General features: G+C 41.6%; 1 protein-coding gene across 1 annotated transcript; it reads right to left on the bottom strand.

The window, feature by feature from the left end:
* Nucleotides 1–1,935: 1,935 nt before the first annotated feature.
* Nucleotides 1,936–15,817, bottom strand: trib2 (tribbles pseudokinase 2). Its single transcript, XM_072440132.1, has 3 exons — nucleotides 15,536–15,817; nucleotides 10,671–10,963; nucleotides 1,936–3,821 (listed from the first exon to the last, which is right to left on the bottom strand). The coding sequence occupies exons 1-3, from the start codon at nucleotides 15,800–15,802 to the stop codon at nucleotides 3,347–3,349; spliced, it is 1,035 nt and encodes a 344-aa protein (XP_072296233.1). The 5' UTR covers nucleotides 15,803–15,817; the 3' UTR covers nucleotides 1,936–3,346.
* Between the last annotated feature and the right edge of the window lie 1,509 nt (nucleotides 15,818–17,326).

Below are 17,326 nucleotides of genomic sequence, written 5' to 3'. Positions count from 1 at the left end.
ACCTGCGTTGCACCAATGAAATTTCCCCATGTGGGACAATAAAGGAATATCTTATCTTATCTTAATTCAATTCTTCTTTCACTCTTCATCAGAAATAATTCCTATCCACCGTACTTGCCACTAGAGGTCAGGCTTCATTAACTGTAGAATGTAAGCCGAGATGAACATTTGACCTGTAGCTGTTTTTCTATTACAGAGGGTTTCGGGTTTTTCATTTTCTTTTCTTTTCTTAAAATGGGAATCTGTGTGTGCAACTCTAATCCTGTGGGAAAGAAAGTCACATAAGCTGTCTACTTTATCCAGGGGCTTCAGAGTGATGAAACTCTAGCACCGTTGCCATAGCAATTCACAATTCAGAACTAGATATTACATCTTTTGAGTGCAACATTTTTTTTTTTTACATTAATGGGAATTTGAAGCCTGTGGATAGCAAAGAATGTAATGTATTTTTCCTTTTTCTGTGGACAATTTGGGGATATTTCTTTTTTTAATTGCTATGACTTGGTTTTTGTTTTATATTTTCTAATAAAGTATATTCAATCTAAAGTAACCTAAAGCACTAAAGTAAATGGAAACAACTTATTCTGAAACATCAATATATAAATACACACATGTAAATATAGATTTAATAGACTTTTTTTTTTGCCATTTATTGATCCCTCTATGTAATAAACAAAAAAATAAATAAAAATGCATGTTGATTAAAAGCTGCACACATTTAATTTAAATGTTTTACAAAAGAAATTTCCTATTTTTCTCCAGTTTGACTATTTTTTAAAAAGTGTATAATGTTACTTCTTGGTCGAGCAGCAGATGTGTCAAAGGTCGAGGTAATTCCACAACTGTAACCTAGCAACCAGACTGTAAACAAGGGATTTGACAATTAATACCAAATAACATATTTGTTTTGTTAAATGACAATTTGAACTGTCAGAAAATGTTGTCAGTTGTTTGTAAATTGTCTGTATTTTCTGGATGGAATGTCGCTGATTGATGACATCACAGAGGGAGTGTTTCGAGAACTCAGCTCGACTTGCTGTTAACTTTCATTCTTCCACTTTTTCTTCACAAACAGCCACTTGATTCATGTAAAATTATGATAAATATTTACCACAAGTTCTGTCCCACCAAACAAAGTCATAGTTAGAAAAAAATGTGAACCTGTAATCTGCACTTTAAACCTCCAGAATAACAATGTTTTAGAGCATCTCTAAATGTTTATTGCTTTGGCTGGAACGTTCCACTGTATGGCATTATGACACCAGGCCAAGTTACAGGTCAGATCTGTGGAGTGGCTCACAGTAATACGTGTTTTTCCAAGATTTTCATTTGTTTTGCAATATCAGACTTGAATAAATGCAATAGTTTAATGCCATACTGTGGAACATTTTTGGCAAAGCGACAGACCACCCCACAAGTTGTTACACAGTGCATCTTTAATTTGAAGATTTAACTTATTTTTTTATTACCAGGTTGAAAGTTTCATGTCTATAAAAAAAAGAAGAAAAAACAGGTCTGAAATGTGAAATTTTCAAATAAAATTCCCTCTAGCATCTCAGGATGGTAGTGTGCAGGCCAAGAGCCCGGGGCCAGGTGGAGAGCCAGGTCACCCAAACCCAAAGGCCAGCGCTCGGGAAACATCACATCTAAAACGACTTTTCAGCAGCAGCAGCAGAGGTCGGCCGGTCTGAAGAGCCACAGACTGTGCCTAAGAACACCAAACACTGCGGTTAAAGGCCACTCAAAGCGCTGCGGGAAAACCATGTGACCAACAGCGTTTCTCGTGCGCGTAATCATTCAGATGAAGAGGTCGAGACGGAGGGGAGGAAGACGCGGAGGTGGTCTGGACTCCAAACTCACTTTTCCTTTGACATGATCAAAACGTCGATGCAGTAGTACATGTGGTTGGCGTAAAGGAAGAGACAAAAGGCCCGGTGAAAGTAGCAGTTCACAATTTATTTATTGAATAAATTTGGACAAAACACAAGAATCTGTTACAGTACAATCAGAACATGTGAGGCAGATATTCCACCATGCACCTCCCCCTCCATGAAACTAAAGGACTAAACATAGCACCAAATCAGCACCAACTGAAAAAGAACCGAGCTCAGTCTACAAAACCAGGAAAGCAAGTTTGATTATTGAAAAGCGACTCAGAAAGTAGCGAGTTGAACATGTTTACGTCAAACTTTTCTTATAAAACGAGCACCCCCACCCCCCCCCTCCCTCCCTCCCCTAAGAGGCGGGGCTATAGCATCCGTGGGGCACATGCCGTGACTAGATAAAAACAACAACTTGAGAAACATTGAGATACGACAAACATGTCCACTGCGCTCGATCTGAGCGTCCGCGGGACCTAACGCAGGCATAGAAAACTGAAAGGTCCCGGAGCCAGTGCTGAACGCCCGCGCCGGGTTTGAGCGGGCGCGGGCCGCTGGCACAGACGAGTCGGATACAAAAAACGTCGGACAGAACGGGCCTGTCCTGTGTCGAGATATTGCCTACATGAAAAGGAATCTCCATGAAAAGGAATCTCCGAGGAAAGAAAACCCTGCAATGTACTTATATTTAAATATATATATATATTTATTTTATATATTTATATGTCACTGTTACAATTTAAATAAATGTTTTTGCTCTTTTGTTTCTACAACTGAAGAATTCATTTAAATAAGAGGAAGCTAATTTCATCGAGGATGAACTGACGCGGTAAGTGCACGATGTTTCGGGGCGAACCGGGAACTGTGGGAGTGACGAAGGCAGCTTTCACAACTGGATAGTACAGAAAACAACTTTAAAACAAACGGATGAAGAGAAAAGGAGTTGAAAATAACAGTTAATGATGATTTTAAAAGAAACAAAACGTCAAAATATAACTCGAAACGATGAGGTGTCGACGAAGAGAAGAAGGGTCTGTGGACGCCAAAGGAAAACGTCAACGGAAAAGAAGGTGCGGCGCTGCGGTCAGTCAGCTGAGTTTCCTCGTCTTTTGTCTCTTCATGCTTTCCATAGTGTCAGAAATGGCCAATGGATCTACCTTTAAGAGCACCACGTTAAACCGAACAGATCCAAAAAAAGAACAATTGCTACATCGTTTGCGACTTGCGTGCCCGGCGACGCGCTCGTTTTCAGAGGCGCTTGGCCAGGCGACAATTAGAATGACATTTGTCTAACCAGGCTCGAGGTTTTCCATGAACGGATGGAAAGGAAAACGAGATGGAAAAACCTTTTATAAGAGTGACAAATGCCCATCTATCTCTACACTACTGGATTTGGCCCCGGCTGTGAGCTAGCGCGGGCGGGGCCGACCTTGGCGATGTCCGATTGTGCTTTGTCGGGTTGGAACTCAACTGAAGAACTGCTCCAGCTCCTCCTCCATGTTGACATCAGGCACCGTTTGCTCCTGCTCCCGCTCCGCCCGGCCGTGGCCCGCGGCGCCCATCGGCCCCGCGCCGGCGACGAACCACGGGTGCGCCAGGATCTCCCTCGAGGTCAGGCGCTCGTGGGGCTCGCGCCGCAGGATGGAGCGGATCAGGCATTTGGCCTTGGGAGTCAGAGTCTCTGGGATGTTGAAGTGGCCCCGGCGGATTTTGGTGAACAGGGACCCGGGCTCGACGTCGTGGAAGGGGTAGCGTCCCACGAGGATGGTGTAGAGCATGACGCCCAGGCTCCACACGTCCGCAGCCTTCCCCGAGTAGCTGCCGTTGGCGTTGAGGATCTCGGGGCTGACGTAGGCGGGGCAGCCGTGCTTGTCGGAGAGCGAGTCGTCCAGGCCGTCCAGGATGTACGTGTCCTCCAGGCTTTCCAACTTCACCAGGTTTCTGCGACACACAAAGGAAGAGGGACATTCAGCAAATGTGAAGTTTTGTACGACGAAGCAACAAAACACTTGAACAAAATCAGCAAAAACCAAAGAAACATTAAAATAGATCATTCTTTATATTTGCCATTCATTTTAATTTATTGGTTGCAGTGTCTCGTCCAAACTAGGGCTGCAACAATTCAGTGACTTTTTATTTTTATGTCATATTTTGATAATAGTCATTGTTATCTGGATCTACACCGACACTAAATAATGCAAAACAAATTATTTTTTTAAATACAAAAACAGTGACATTATTAAATAAAATGTTTAAAATGAATAAACAATTTCTGACTTTATTTGAACATATTCTCTATTTTGAAGCCTTCAGCCACCATATTTCCACCTCTAATTGTTTGACGAACAGGCGACAAATAATGAGCACAACAACATTTCGACAGATCGCTACAGACAAAATAACAATAACTAACTACCTTATCCTTATCTCACTAAACTCTTTTCTAACTGTAGAAAACTGTAGCAGAATTACACTCTTCAGCTAGAAGTATTTATGAGTCACTGCGGCTCAAATACTCCAGATCAAGCACGGCCGAGAAAATGTACACATGATGAATATTGAGGCACGTAAACTATATTCCTCTGAATATACTGTGGTAAATATCCAGCTGTATTCAAAAGGAACAAAGCTTTTGGAATGATGCGCGCCAGAGCCGTCCAACACGGCGCTTGAGGCTTCATTCATTTACCGTTCACAATAGTGAGTTCTCAAACGCCTTCGCATCTGGAAAACCGCACTCATCCGACAAATGAAACGCTCCTCCAAAGTCACTCGAACCCTTAAAAAACGCGCCCGACGGACGTCGTGAGCGTTTCGGATTCTTTCCCGTTTGGTTATCGGAGTAAGTGGAGCGCGAAACGCCGAGGGCTTAAGTTTGTGGTTCCTTTCACGGGAGATAAAAGCCCGACCGCGGAACATCGCAGCGCAAATAGACCTTCCAAAAAAGGCCTCGGCGATTGAAAAAAGAAGAACAATTACGGGCGACTGATCGGAGAGTTCCACGGGCCAAACCGCTCGAGGACCTGACACTGCAGATTTGTCTTTTAAATAAACGTCTTATCTAACATTTGAAGCTCCTGTAAGACGACAACGGGAACTCGTTTGTAATGTGGGTCAAACTGGGCTGCGTTTATTATGACGGAAACGCTCGGTTTGCAACGGACAAGACGCAGCAAGAGAAAAAGAGGCGCAAAATCCACTTTTGTTTTGGGAATTTCAGGCTTTTCGAACGACGTATGGATAAAATGCAAGGATTCATTGTAAACAACATGACTATATGACGATTAAAAAGGGAAAAAAACATCTTTATCTGAACTACAAAGACTATAAAGACATTTTAAAATAAATACAGCAGCAAATATCTGCATGTTTGCCTAAATCCAGTTAAAAATGTACAATAGTTCGACCAGTTCACTACTAAATACTTTAAGATATAGTTTAAAGACTCATTAAACTAAAATGCAGTTAAGATGAATATATTTAGAATTCTGCTAAAAGATTATACAAATTATATCACAGAATAGAATTTTTAGGTTTATAATTTCATTTCCTGTTTGTGATTGATGACATCACAGTAGGAAATTACCCAGCAAACACTGGGCAAAAACTAATCTAATGTCATTCAAAAAACAAATAAAAATATATGAGAGCGACTTTATTTTTGTTGAATTCATGTTTAGAGAGTTTAAAAAGTTGTTTATTTTGTGTAAATTCTGCATAAACTTTGACTGGAATGAGTGTCCCATGTGTGATATCACGTAATTTTCCTACTGATTTTGTTTCTCCACAAATACCGGCTTGACTGGAATTGGTGTAAAACTGCAATATATATCTGTTATAATTTTATAACAGGTATAAATACACCAAATAAAGTCAAAATCCTAAAATTGCAAAAACCTGTCATAGGCCCTTTAAACACTATATCAATGGGAAACTGAAAGCCATTTTTTGCAAGTATAAACCTGAGAAAACTGAGTACAAAGGGCAATATGGCTTTAAAAACAGGTTTTGTTTGACGAGAACATTTACAACTCGTATATTTGTGTCAGTTTGTACTGCGTTTGCAATTGTTTGTGCTGCACTTCGATCAACACGAGTCGTTTGTCATTTTTAATCACGATTGACTCAAAAACACGACACATTGAAAACACACCAGCCGTTCAATTATAACACACCAACTAATTAAAGTCTGGCTAATGTTTATCTCGTTGAAATATATTCGGCTAATGACTAATTAAAAAAAGCAGATTGACTCTGACAAATGTGCGGCCGCTGATAGTAGCAGAGCTTCCTCGTGCTGCATTCATAAAAAGGTAATTTCACTTTTCTTTGGTCAGGAGAACAAACTAACGAACTAAGAGCTGAACACTTTACTGCATTGCGTTATTACCAACAAATACACCATGAAAATCACAATATACGGTCATTATTTTGGTCAGTTTTTTCTTGTTTTTGGCGTGAGTTAAGGCTTCCTTAAGAAATACTCTCCAAATGATTTAGGAAGTACATGACGCTGAATCATTTAAATGTTATTAATCAAAGGCCTAATTATTGTAAATGTATACTTTGAATAACTTTGTGCACTAATGAAAAAAAAGAATGGTTTCAAGTTTTAAAGGCATCTAACGACCCCATCTAAGGCTTCCAGTCACTGAAAAGGAGTCGATCTCTGCCATTATTGTTCAGTAAAAGTAGCTCTCTCTAATAACGATTGAGACAAAACATTAGAAAAAAAATCACAATTTAACAGGGAAAAAAAAGGATGTAGATTCTTTGACAGAAGTGGCTGTGGACCCCTCACTTAAAAAAAGACCCACGCTGATCACGACATTTACAAACGCTCGAATCTCAATTAAAAAATGCGACTAACTGCGCGGCCCTGATTAAAATATCGCTAAATATCGTAGCGCATTCGTCAAACGCCGTCAGCCCCTGCGCTATAGTAACGACCCCGGGACCCGTGCCAGGTTTCGTACATCCAACTCCGTCTATAGCCCCCTTTGTCCAATGGCTGGATCTCTGCCAGAGGCCTCAAACGCGACCTCATCCTGCGATCCGGTTCTCTGCGCGGCGAGCCGGGAGACTGAACAGCTGAAAGATGATTCCTGACAGCGCTGTATAGTAAAGGTGACCCGGCGCAGCCCTGCCCTATCCCTCTTAGCGTTTACCCGGAATCAATTATTTAACTGGAGGTGGTGGTGGTGGGGGGGTCCCATGAGCAGTTCGTGTGATACGCCAGCGCACAAGGTCACGGTGAATGAACGAGGCGGCTCAACTTCTCTTTCCACTCCGCGGAGCCAAACGATGACATCACACGGAAAAGAAGAGGTGAACGAGAGGGTGAAGAGGCCTAAGGGTGAGAGCGCGGAGCAGACGGTTATTATAGTTAGAGGAGGGCAAATTTAGATAATACTGGGAATGTTCTTCTGAAGATATGCCTAATTGGAATGCAAAGTGAATCGTTTATAGTGAAAAAAGCGCAAAAAAAGAGAGCTACGTTGTAAATATTGATGCACTTTTGTGAACTTTCTGAAAGAACAATTTGACAGCAAGATAAAAAAGCACTTTACATTTGGATGTAACTTTTTTTTTTGAGGAAAGGCTAATTTTGCTTTGAAAATAAAACATTTATTTTTCATTTAATGAACACAAAGCTAATTTAGTTTTAATAAAAATTAAATAGAATAAAATTTGTTTTTCTTTCTTTTTTTCAAGAAATGTCACGATTATCATTTTTTAAAATGTCTTTCTTTCTGATTAAAAAGTTCTCAAAAATGTCAATACAAAGTGAATAGTTCATAGTGAAAAAAAAGCGCTACAAAGTAGAGATGATTCCCAGTGCGCATTTGAAAACATTGAGTAGCATTAACATTTGAGAAAAGATGCCATATTAGCGAAATAAATGCAGCCATTGCTGCAGCTATTGCTGCATTTGCTACCGTACTTTCCGTACTATAAGACGCACTTAAAACCTTTAATTTTCTCAAAAAACGACAGTGTGCCTTATAATCCAGGTGCGCCTTATAATGCGGAAAATACGGTACTGTGAAAGCTAATTCGATGCATAGATTTGACTTCATTAGTGATTCATCGCGTGATCCAAACTGAAGGAAAAGTAAAATATCAAGCTTTACATTAGTATCACATTCACATGCCTCGATAATGCGTTTTAGGGTCTAAACTTCAGGATGTTTTGTTTTCTGCAGATGACATTATTATTATTGCAGACTTAAAATTACAATTATGATTACATTGCAGATTTGTTTTTTCAGCTGTAGTAAAACTTTAATAATCATTTGCACTGCTAGTTCTGCACTGTTCTGAAGAAAACTGTGAATGTTGTGTGCAGTATTAAGCCAAATAACTCCTCGTTTTCTGCATTTCTTGTGTTAGTTCACGTTTTGCCGTTGTGGTTCATAATTCCGTGTTGCTCATATCATCGAAGCAGGTTTCTATAGACATTTGTGCATTTTGTTCAGGCAATAAAACTGATTCTGATGTCACAACTTCGATTTGTAGTGTAATGAATATTGTAATTCAAAGATTTTTTGCAATGATCAACATCACAACCAAAACTACGATAAAATCCAACCTATTCCGTCTGTCTTACCTCGACATGTGACCTGCTTTATGAAATCAAACTTTCTGAAAGATCAATTTGATAGCAAGATAAAAAAAAAATTAAAAAAACACTTTACATTTAGATTTATTTATTTTTTTTTATAAGGAAAGCCTGAGCAGCAAAGGACTTCATTTTGCTTCAAAAATTGTCAAATTTATTTGAATTTAATACTAAGCTAATTTAGTAACAAAAACATTATATAAATTGAATTAAATTAGTTTTTATTTTTCGTCTAAAAATGTCAAATATAATTTCAAAAAAATATTAGAATCACAATTAGCAATTAACCTCATAATCTCGACACCCATAATTATGCAAAAAATATACATGTATTGTTTTAACTGTTCTGGACTGACTAATACTGAACCATTAAACGTAAAAGCTGCATTAAAAAAACTTTTGACGTTTTTATTTCCAGCAACAGAACGCCAAGCAAAGCGCAGTTGCCCCTCTCCACCACCGGGGGGCAGTGCACTTGAACATTTCCCTGCACAGTTCACATCACGGCGTTTTGCAGTGGAAAACCTCAACATACAAACGTTTGACTGCGTTTAAACTATAAACCTACCCCTTCCCACGGCCCAGAGGCGAACGCAACCGCCCGTGAACGTCGGACCCCCACAGGCGACGATCGACGTGTCACGTACGAGGGGGACTATACTGAACGTTACCGCACAGACACAGCTGATGAGGAGGATGCGCCGCTCCAGCCACAGCGTCCGCCGAGCAGGGGCCTGTGCAGAGCCTTACCGCGCCGCGCTAACGAGTGCGTGCAAAGTGCAACGTCCTGTGCCAAAACGGTTCAAAGCGGAAGTCGAGGTTGTTTGTTCGAGCGATAATGGCGTTTGTTCAGGTCGCAAATAAACGTAAGGACGGGATACGATGACAGTCGTGGCCATCGCTGCAGTCAGTCATTTTAGTTCAATCGACAGTTTAAGGAGGTAAAAGGGAAATGTTAAACTGGTTTATGTTGATGTTTACGTCGCGTTTACCCGACTTTTGCTTTCAGATGTTTGGAGTTCATGTAAATAGAGGAATAGTGAGCGAAAAGACGATGGGAAGAACAGAAAATGGCACTTTTTATGTATTTTTTACTACAGCTTGGTCAATTCTGTGAAATTCCTTCTTTGATATTGCTTCATCCCTAGTTTATTATACCGTATTTTCCGGACTATAAGTCGCACCCTTTTCATAGCTTTAGCCGGGGTTTACAGAAGTGTGCATTTGACCCAAAGTCCATTCCAACAGTGTTCAAAAAGAGAAGACTAAGGGTCCCGCCACAGTCCAATCTTCTGCCCCCTGGTGTAAACTGAGCTGAACTACACTTTTGTATAGATGTCGTGTGCAATGTGCTTCTTATAGTTCAATATTGGGTTTCAACTATTAATAAAGTAAACAATAGTGTTTTGATTATCATTATCTGAACTATCAAGAATAAACCAGTTCCGAATTTCAGCAATAATTCACTTGATCCGTAAATATTCTGACTCTAGAAGCCTTCAGTCACAATAACCTTATTTGGTTAAAATGTGTTTAAAAAGTCTCACTGTGCAATAGAAACAAGTCGTTAGTTTCTACTTTTGTAAACGTCAAAAAGTAATTACCGTATTCTACGGACTATAAGTTGCACCTTTTTTTTTATTGTTTTGGCCGAGGTGCGACTTCTGAGCGACTTATGTGATATTATTTGTTATTTTCACACCACAAGAGGGCGCTCTAGGCTCTAAGCGACGCAGAAGAATAATCTGAACTTCTAAACAACTCCACAAATCCGGAAGTAGAAGAAGTGACACAGAGGAAGAAGAATTCAATGGATTTAGTGATTTGGGGTAAAACTGATGCTTTGGTAAACTTGTTAGCATGTTCTTTATGCTATAGTTATCTGAATAACTGTTCATATGTTACGTCGGTGTAATGTTACGTTAACATACCAGACACTAACCACAGTTCGTTGTAAATTTCCCCCAAAAATGCGACTTATACTCCAGTGGGACTTATATATATTTTTATATTTTTTTTTGGCTGGTGCGATTTATATTCTGGAAAATACAGTATTGAAAAGGAAAATGGAGGCAACAACAACGATTTCACCTGCAATAAAATGATGCGTTAAACCGATTTCAAAAAGGGGATTTCCTGCACCGGTGCGCTCACGTCCAGAAACTCACCTCTCCTCGTTCTTGAAGACGAACTTTCTGAGTTTTAGGTCTCGCAGGACCAGTCCGTTGTCGTGGCAGTGCGCTACGGCCGACACGATCTGGCAGAAGAGTCGCGCGGCCTCGTCCTCCGGCAGCTTCTTGCAGGTGCGTACAAACGAGTGCATGTCGCCGTGGCTCCGCTCGAAGAACACGTACGCCCGGGTCTCGCCCAGAAGGACCTCCAGGATCTGGTTGATGTGCTGGTGCTGTCCCAGGGCGAAGTAGGCCGCCAGAGACTCCTGGTAGCGGCCGACGTCGAAGACCTGCGGGCGGGACGGAAAGGGCGGGACGTTAGAGGAGCTCGGGTAACGGCTAATGCTACGCTACAGGGACGTCACGGTGATCAGGTGAATCGATAATAGTGATTATTCAGGGCACAATATGATCGTAAGAACTGAAAAATAACAACCGTGACCATTTTAGAAGCAAAATTAAGTACGTTTAGTTCAATTCATTGTCCAAAAAATACACCTAAATGTAAAGAACTTATTTTATCTGGTTGTTTTTGTCATATTTAACTTTATTTTATCCATCAGAAAGTTTAATTTGGTAAAGCCGGTCACAAACTTTGGGAACAGTGACATGTTAGATGACGAGGATTAAAGATTTCACACTGTTTTCCTCACAAAAATTGTTAAATAGTGATGTTTTTTGTCAACATAATCGTCACACTAACATTTGCAATTGTGACGTCCCGAGTGTTAAAGCTAAAACATGTTGTTTAGCGCCCTCTGTAAATATGTTAAGCACTGCACGTGATTTGTGTATAATTTAGAAGCAGATATTTTAGCGTTCTTATTCTTGATGGCTGCAACTAACGATAGTTCAAGTAACCGACTGTTTTTTAAATATATTATCAACCAAATAAATATAAATAGAGTTAAAAAATAAAAACTTAAATAATTGACATTTTGAGTAAATAATGTGGCTTTTTTTTTATTTATTTTTTTTAAAGTAGTTTCGTAGGCGTCTATTTAATCCATATTTTTCAGTTATTAATCGTTAAAGACCTCGTTCTTTAATTGTTAATGTTTCCGGATAAAGAAGCACCAACGCAAAGCAAAAGTTAGACCATCACAAACACAACAACCATAAACAACTATTTACTCAATATGGACGAGGTGACGCTTTTAGAGTATTTACAGTCAACAAAAAGGTTCCTCATCAAACACTCTGGGACAACAGCAGACTCGCGGGCCAAATCATGCACTTCAGGCGATTTAATCCGGCCCATCTTCCAAATATAAAAATAAATATTATAAAAATCTTTGTTGCATTTGCTGGTTTCATTCTGGGTTAGCACTAGTATGGTTTAGTCCTTGTTTAATTCTGCTTTAGACCCGTTTTTAACCTGGTTTAGTCCTGGTTCAGACCTGGTTGGCACTAATTAGGACTAATATTAATAAAACATGTATTATTTCTCACAATCAGTATCACTATCAGTCATTATTTCATTGTTAATTTGTCAAAACAGTGTCAAGTATATTTTGTGCAGAGTCTTCAGTCTTTTTAACACATTATTAGATTACAAAAGCAGTTGACCTTTGCCTTATTGAGACATTAGTCACATTTAATCGACTCGTTTCAGCCCCGCTACAAACACGCTGCGAAACATGTGATTCTCGCACTAGTTTGTCAGTTTCAACCCGAACGTTTCTGCTCCGGGACACGTTTAAAGTGCGTCTTTATTGCATGCAGTGAATCCAATACTGAACTTTTGCCTTCCCAAAAACCTTCCAGACCCCAAATCTGAGGCTGAACCATGATTTATGGGGAGGCAATCATCTCGTTAAGTGGTCGTCTTGAGGTCAGAGTTTCGGGGTGCCGGAAAAAAAATAATGGAACAGAGTATTTTCCATTTAGTTTGCGGAGAAAAGCCAGAGCGTGCAAACCGTCGATATGCTTTTGTAAAAATAGTTTTACGCGTTTTGTCACAGATTAAAGTTGTTGCACGGAAGCCTGGGGTCGGCGTTGCCTTTTTGTTTCCATAGTAACCTCCAATTTACCTTCTAGTTCAGGTGAGGCGCTTTACAGTCAACACAAAGACTCTCCGGCTCCGTTTCGCCCAGGTTTATGTGCATTTTCAGCTTCCAAACGGTATTTCCCCTTGGTAACGTCAATGCAGTTCATAAATACAACATCTGCGATTACAATTGAGGCGTCCGACTTGACAAAAACGATCAGCCGAGTAAGTAATAATCCGTGTTTTGAGTTTGGACGGTTTAGCGGAGGGCTTTGTCAAACTTTACGTTGAAAATCGTTGTATTAAAAAAGGCAAGAAGCGTCACAAATAAAGTCAGGAGGGTTTGTGAAAGTCCAAGCTAAAACGAGACCCCGCGGCCTTAACGAGCAGCGTTAAAGTCAGTCAATTGCACACTTAATCGATTGTTTATGGTCAATTGAGGTCGTGACGATAGAGAAAACAACTGAAAATTCAAATCTGGAAATCTGTCAAGCAAATAAACACAAAATTGCATTGGTTTTCTAGAGTAAAATAAAAAAAAAAGAATTAAAACACATAAAAGCAGTCGTATCTTGATCATTCTAATAGTTATCCGAGTCTAAAACACGCACAAAAAGACCTTTTCATAACTAGGACAGTGACATTACATCAAAATGTCAAAAGGCTCTTTGTAGTTTTCATCAAAATCACACTTTATCTACATCATATGTAAACCTTTTGACCACTGACAAGTCGACTACTACAACAATCATAATCCGCCGCACTGTTGGCCTCAAATGGCAATGTAACTTGATCAATATTTGTTTTTATTTAAGCTAATTTAAGGTTTTATTTCCTGCGCGGAGACCTAAATGTCACGTCCTGCCGCGCGCTGGGTAAATGCACTGCAAAAAAGGGACTTAATGTGTAAACCAGAAGAGGAGCTGGCGAGCGCTGGCGGCCCGGGTTACTCACTCCTTTGTCAGCGTTACATCATGCAACCCAAACCACGCGGCGCGCCTCTCGCCCCATTCACTCTTTCCACTGGGCTCCTGTGCCAGCGCTCTATTTACAATCTGAGTAATTATTAAAAAGCGCAAGAGAAATCGAGTGGAGCCGCTTCTGCAGCTTCATTACAGTCTTGGTTAGGGTGAACGGCCGTGCTATTGTTATTATTCAAAATCGAGATTAAGTTAATGAGTCAATGATCAGTTTGGGTGTTTTGTTTTTTTAATTGCTACAAGGCTAATCAGTAATAAAAGGTCAGTAAAATGACATGGCTTGGGGCAGAGTTCATGATTTGAGTCAAGACAAACTGGAATTGAATAAAAACATTTGAGTGATCGATCAATCAGTACGAAGGGAAAACATTGTTATTGCTCTTACAGTTTAGTGGTCTAGTTTAGTGGTCAGGGATTAGTCCCTGGACTAGTCCAGGGACTAATCCCTGGTTTAGTCACTAGTTTAGTCCCTGGTTTAGTCCCTGGTTTAGTCCCTGGTTTAGTCACTGGTTTAGTCACTGGTTTAGTCACTGGTTTAGTCACTGGTTTAGTCCCTAGTTTAGTCCCTGGTTTAGTCCCTGGTTTAGTCCCTAGTTTAGTCCCTAGTTTAGTCCCTGGTTTAGTCCCTGGTTTAGTCCCTGGTTTAGTCCCTAGTTTAGTCCCTAGTTTAGTCCCTGGTTTAGTCCCTGGTTTAGTCCCTGGTTTAGTCCCTGGTTTAGTCACTAGTTTAATCCCTAGTTTAATCCCTAGTTTAGTCCTGGTTTAGTCCCTGGTTTAGTCCCTAGTTTAGTCCCTGGTTTAGTCCCTGGTTTAGTCCCTGGTTTAGTCCCTGGTTTAGTCCCTGGTTTAGTCCCTGGTTTAGTCCCTGGTTTAGTCCCTGGTTTAGTCCCTGGTTTAGTCCATGTTTTAGTACTTGTAAAGACAAGTACTTCGTGAGGCAGGAGGGGACATTGAAAACAGGCCTCTCTCGGCTACTGCATATTGCATCATTTCTTGAATGGAATATCGTTCTAAAGTATTTAATGTATTTTGGCTGCATAAAAGCGTGTGGCATTTCAGGGACTGCAGACGGAAACAAACCATTCAGCAACAATCCGTGTGGAACATCTGCTTTTATTGGCTTAATGCCTCACATTTGTATGCAAGGCCACGACGACTTATAGTAGCTGTATTCTGTCATCGTGACCTGGACCATACAGACTTTAAAACACACATGAAAACACCTTTTTATAAAGAAGACAGCGGCATTAATAACTCAAAATGTCCAAAAACTAACCAACTATCTTTCAGCAACAATTCACTTAATCCCTGAATATCATCCATCTAGAAGCGTTGAGCCCCTGTTTCCCAACCTCCACTTGATTAAAAATGTATTTAAAAAGGCTTAATGTGCAATAATTAACTAGTCGACTACTAAAATAATCAGTGTCATCCCTGGCAGCTCATCTATTGTATTGTATTGTATTGCATTGTATTGTATTGCATTGTATTGTATTGTATTGCATTGCATTGCATTGTATTGTATTGTATTGTATGCAGCAGCAGCAGCAGCAGCAGCAGCAGCAGCAGCAGCAGCAGCAGCAGCAGCAGCAGCAGCAGCAGCAGCAGCAGCAGCAGCAGCAGCAGCAGCAGCAGCAGCAGCAGCAGCAGCAGCAGCAGCAGCAGAGCCAAATATAACTTCATACACCGAATATTATAACTTCATACACCGAATATTGTGCACGTGCTTATTACACATTCTGCACATTCCCAGAGCATAAATGGCGCACGTTTGTCGCGTTATTCATCTTCATCATCGCAGTCCCTCCACAAAAACACGCCACGTACAGTCGCGTAACGGGATCGTGTGTGGTGGGAGGGGGAGGGGGGGAGGAGGGCTCACTCTCACTCACTTTACATACGAGCTCTTCCCCGCTGTGCAGGTGGGCGGCCCGGAAGACGTGGTCCCCCTCCAGCGGCTCCAGCAGGAGGTAGTCCCCGACGCGCGAGATGCAGTGGGACGCGTCCGGGGTCTCGGGCGGGCTGGGCGATCCGAGGTTGGGGCTGAAGCTCTCCGCGCTCCTCAGGCAAGACGACGCGTCCTCGAAGTCGTGCGCGCTTTTGTGTCGCGTGCGGCCATAACGTGAAATGCTGATAGGATTGGACCTCGGTATGTTCATGGGGACCGGCGGTGACGGGGCTCCGCCGGATCGCGTCCCTTCCTCCTTCCCGCACGCGCGACGCCACTCTCTCCGGACGATGCAACGCGACGCGAGCCTAAATAAAGCCCCCCTCTTCTCTCTCTGTGTGTGTGTGTGTGTGTGTGTGTGCGCGCGGACGGGAACAATGCGCACGCTAAGAGGATCCGCGCGTGGGCAAGTCGGAAGTCATTCACAAAAATATATCGGTTTTTTTTTTTTTTTTAATGTGCAATTCCGCTACAAACTTGACTCCTTTGACATAAAAAAAAACCTGGGGATTATGTGACTTAACAGACCTGCTGCAATTTCATTAACGCACAAAAACAAATTAAAATAAAAAATCGGAAAACACTTCGATCAACGACGAGGGGGAATTCTCCAACAAAAGGCTACAAAAAAAAAGTCAATTTGACAATGAATGTAGCTTATCTAGTTGCCGGGTTTTTATTTTATTTTGTAATTAATGGCACGTTTCATAAAATAGAAACAGTTTCGCGCACGCGGCTTGCACGCACGAGCATTACGCACGGGCAAACCGGGTCTTTTCTTTCTTTTTCCTGCGGACGACGACGCGTGAACGGGACGGATTGCGCCACGGCAGGTGCAGGGAGCTAAACCGCGTAGCCTTCCGTTCTGCTAAACTTGTACTCTAGGTCAGTGCACGGGCCTTGTCCCCCCCGGGCCGCTCGCGTTAACCGTGCACGGTATTTGTCATGCACGGCGGCGGAAAAAACGCACGGGTAATTCTCTCGCTCGCTTTCTCTCTTTGTGCGCGCTGAGTCCCGCTGCGTTTCGGCTCGTTCCTCGCTCGAATGGAAGAAAAAAAGAGTGTCGGTTCTGCTGCTGCGGCGACGGTTTCGGTTCGGGGAGGGCGTTCAAACGGTGGGGAAAGCCGGCCAACTTTCCCAGGCCTTTCCCGGTTGTCGTTTTCAGCAGCGGCGGCAGTAGCAGCAGGACATCCTCTCCCTGTGTCGCGGTGCCGCTGTGCTTCGTCCTCTTACGTGGCTGCTGGGGAAACTAGTCCATTCACTGCGCCCGTTCCGACTGCGCGCGCGGAGAGAAAGCCCAGTGCGTCGCGGACGCGCGTGGGGAGGAGGGGCCCGGGGTACGTCAGGGCGCGCGCGGCGCTAGAGCGCGAGGGAGAGCGAGCGGGACGGGGGGAAGCAAGCGCGGACGCCATTTTGAGGCAGTAACCGCTCCCGTTCTGAGATTAAGAAGATGTAATGTTTTGTTTTGGATTGTTAATTCACATGGCAACGGTCCTCATGTTCTATTATTCTGAAGGGTTCGGTCAAAATATTTAGTTTGTTTAAGTTTATTTTATTAGTTAACCCATTTTTTTTAAATTCATGCCTTATTATTCTTATTATTACTTCTATTCTTATTATTCTTACTACTACTACTACTACTGCTATTACTATTACTATTACTACTAATATTATTTCATATATTTGTTGTTTCATATTGCACCTTTACCGTTCCTCGTTTATGAATCTCGTTTTT

Source organism: Eucyclogobius newberryi, unplaced genomic scaffold (genome assembly GCF_026437365.1).
Source record: "Eucyclogobius newberryi isolate DKJ021-1_F unplaced genomic scaffold, fEucNew1.0.hap1 SCAF_1, whole genome shotgun sequence".
In the NCBI taxonomy this organism is placed as follows: Eukaryota; Metazoa; Chordata; class Actinopteri; order Gobiiformes; family Gobiidae; genus Eucyclogobius; species Eucyclogobius newberryi.
Note: the sequence above shows the minus strand (reverse complement) of the source record. Positions and strands in the feature narration are given on the sequence as shown.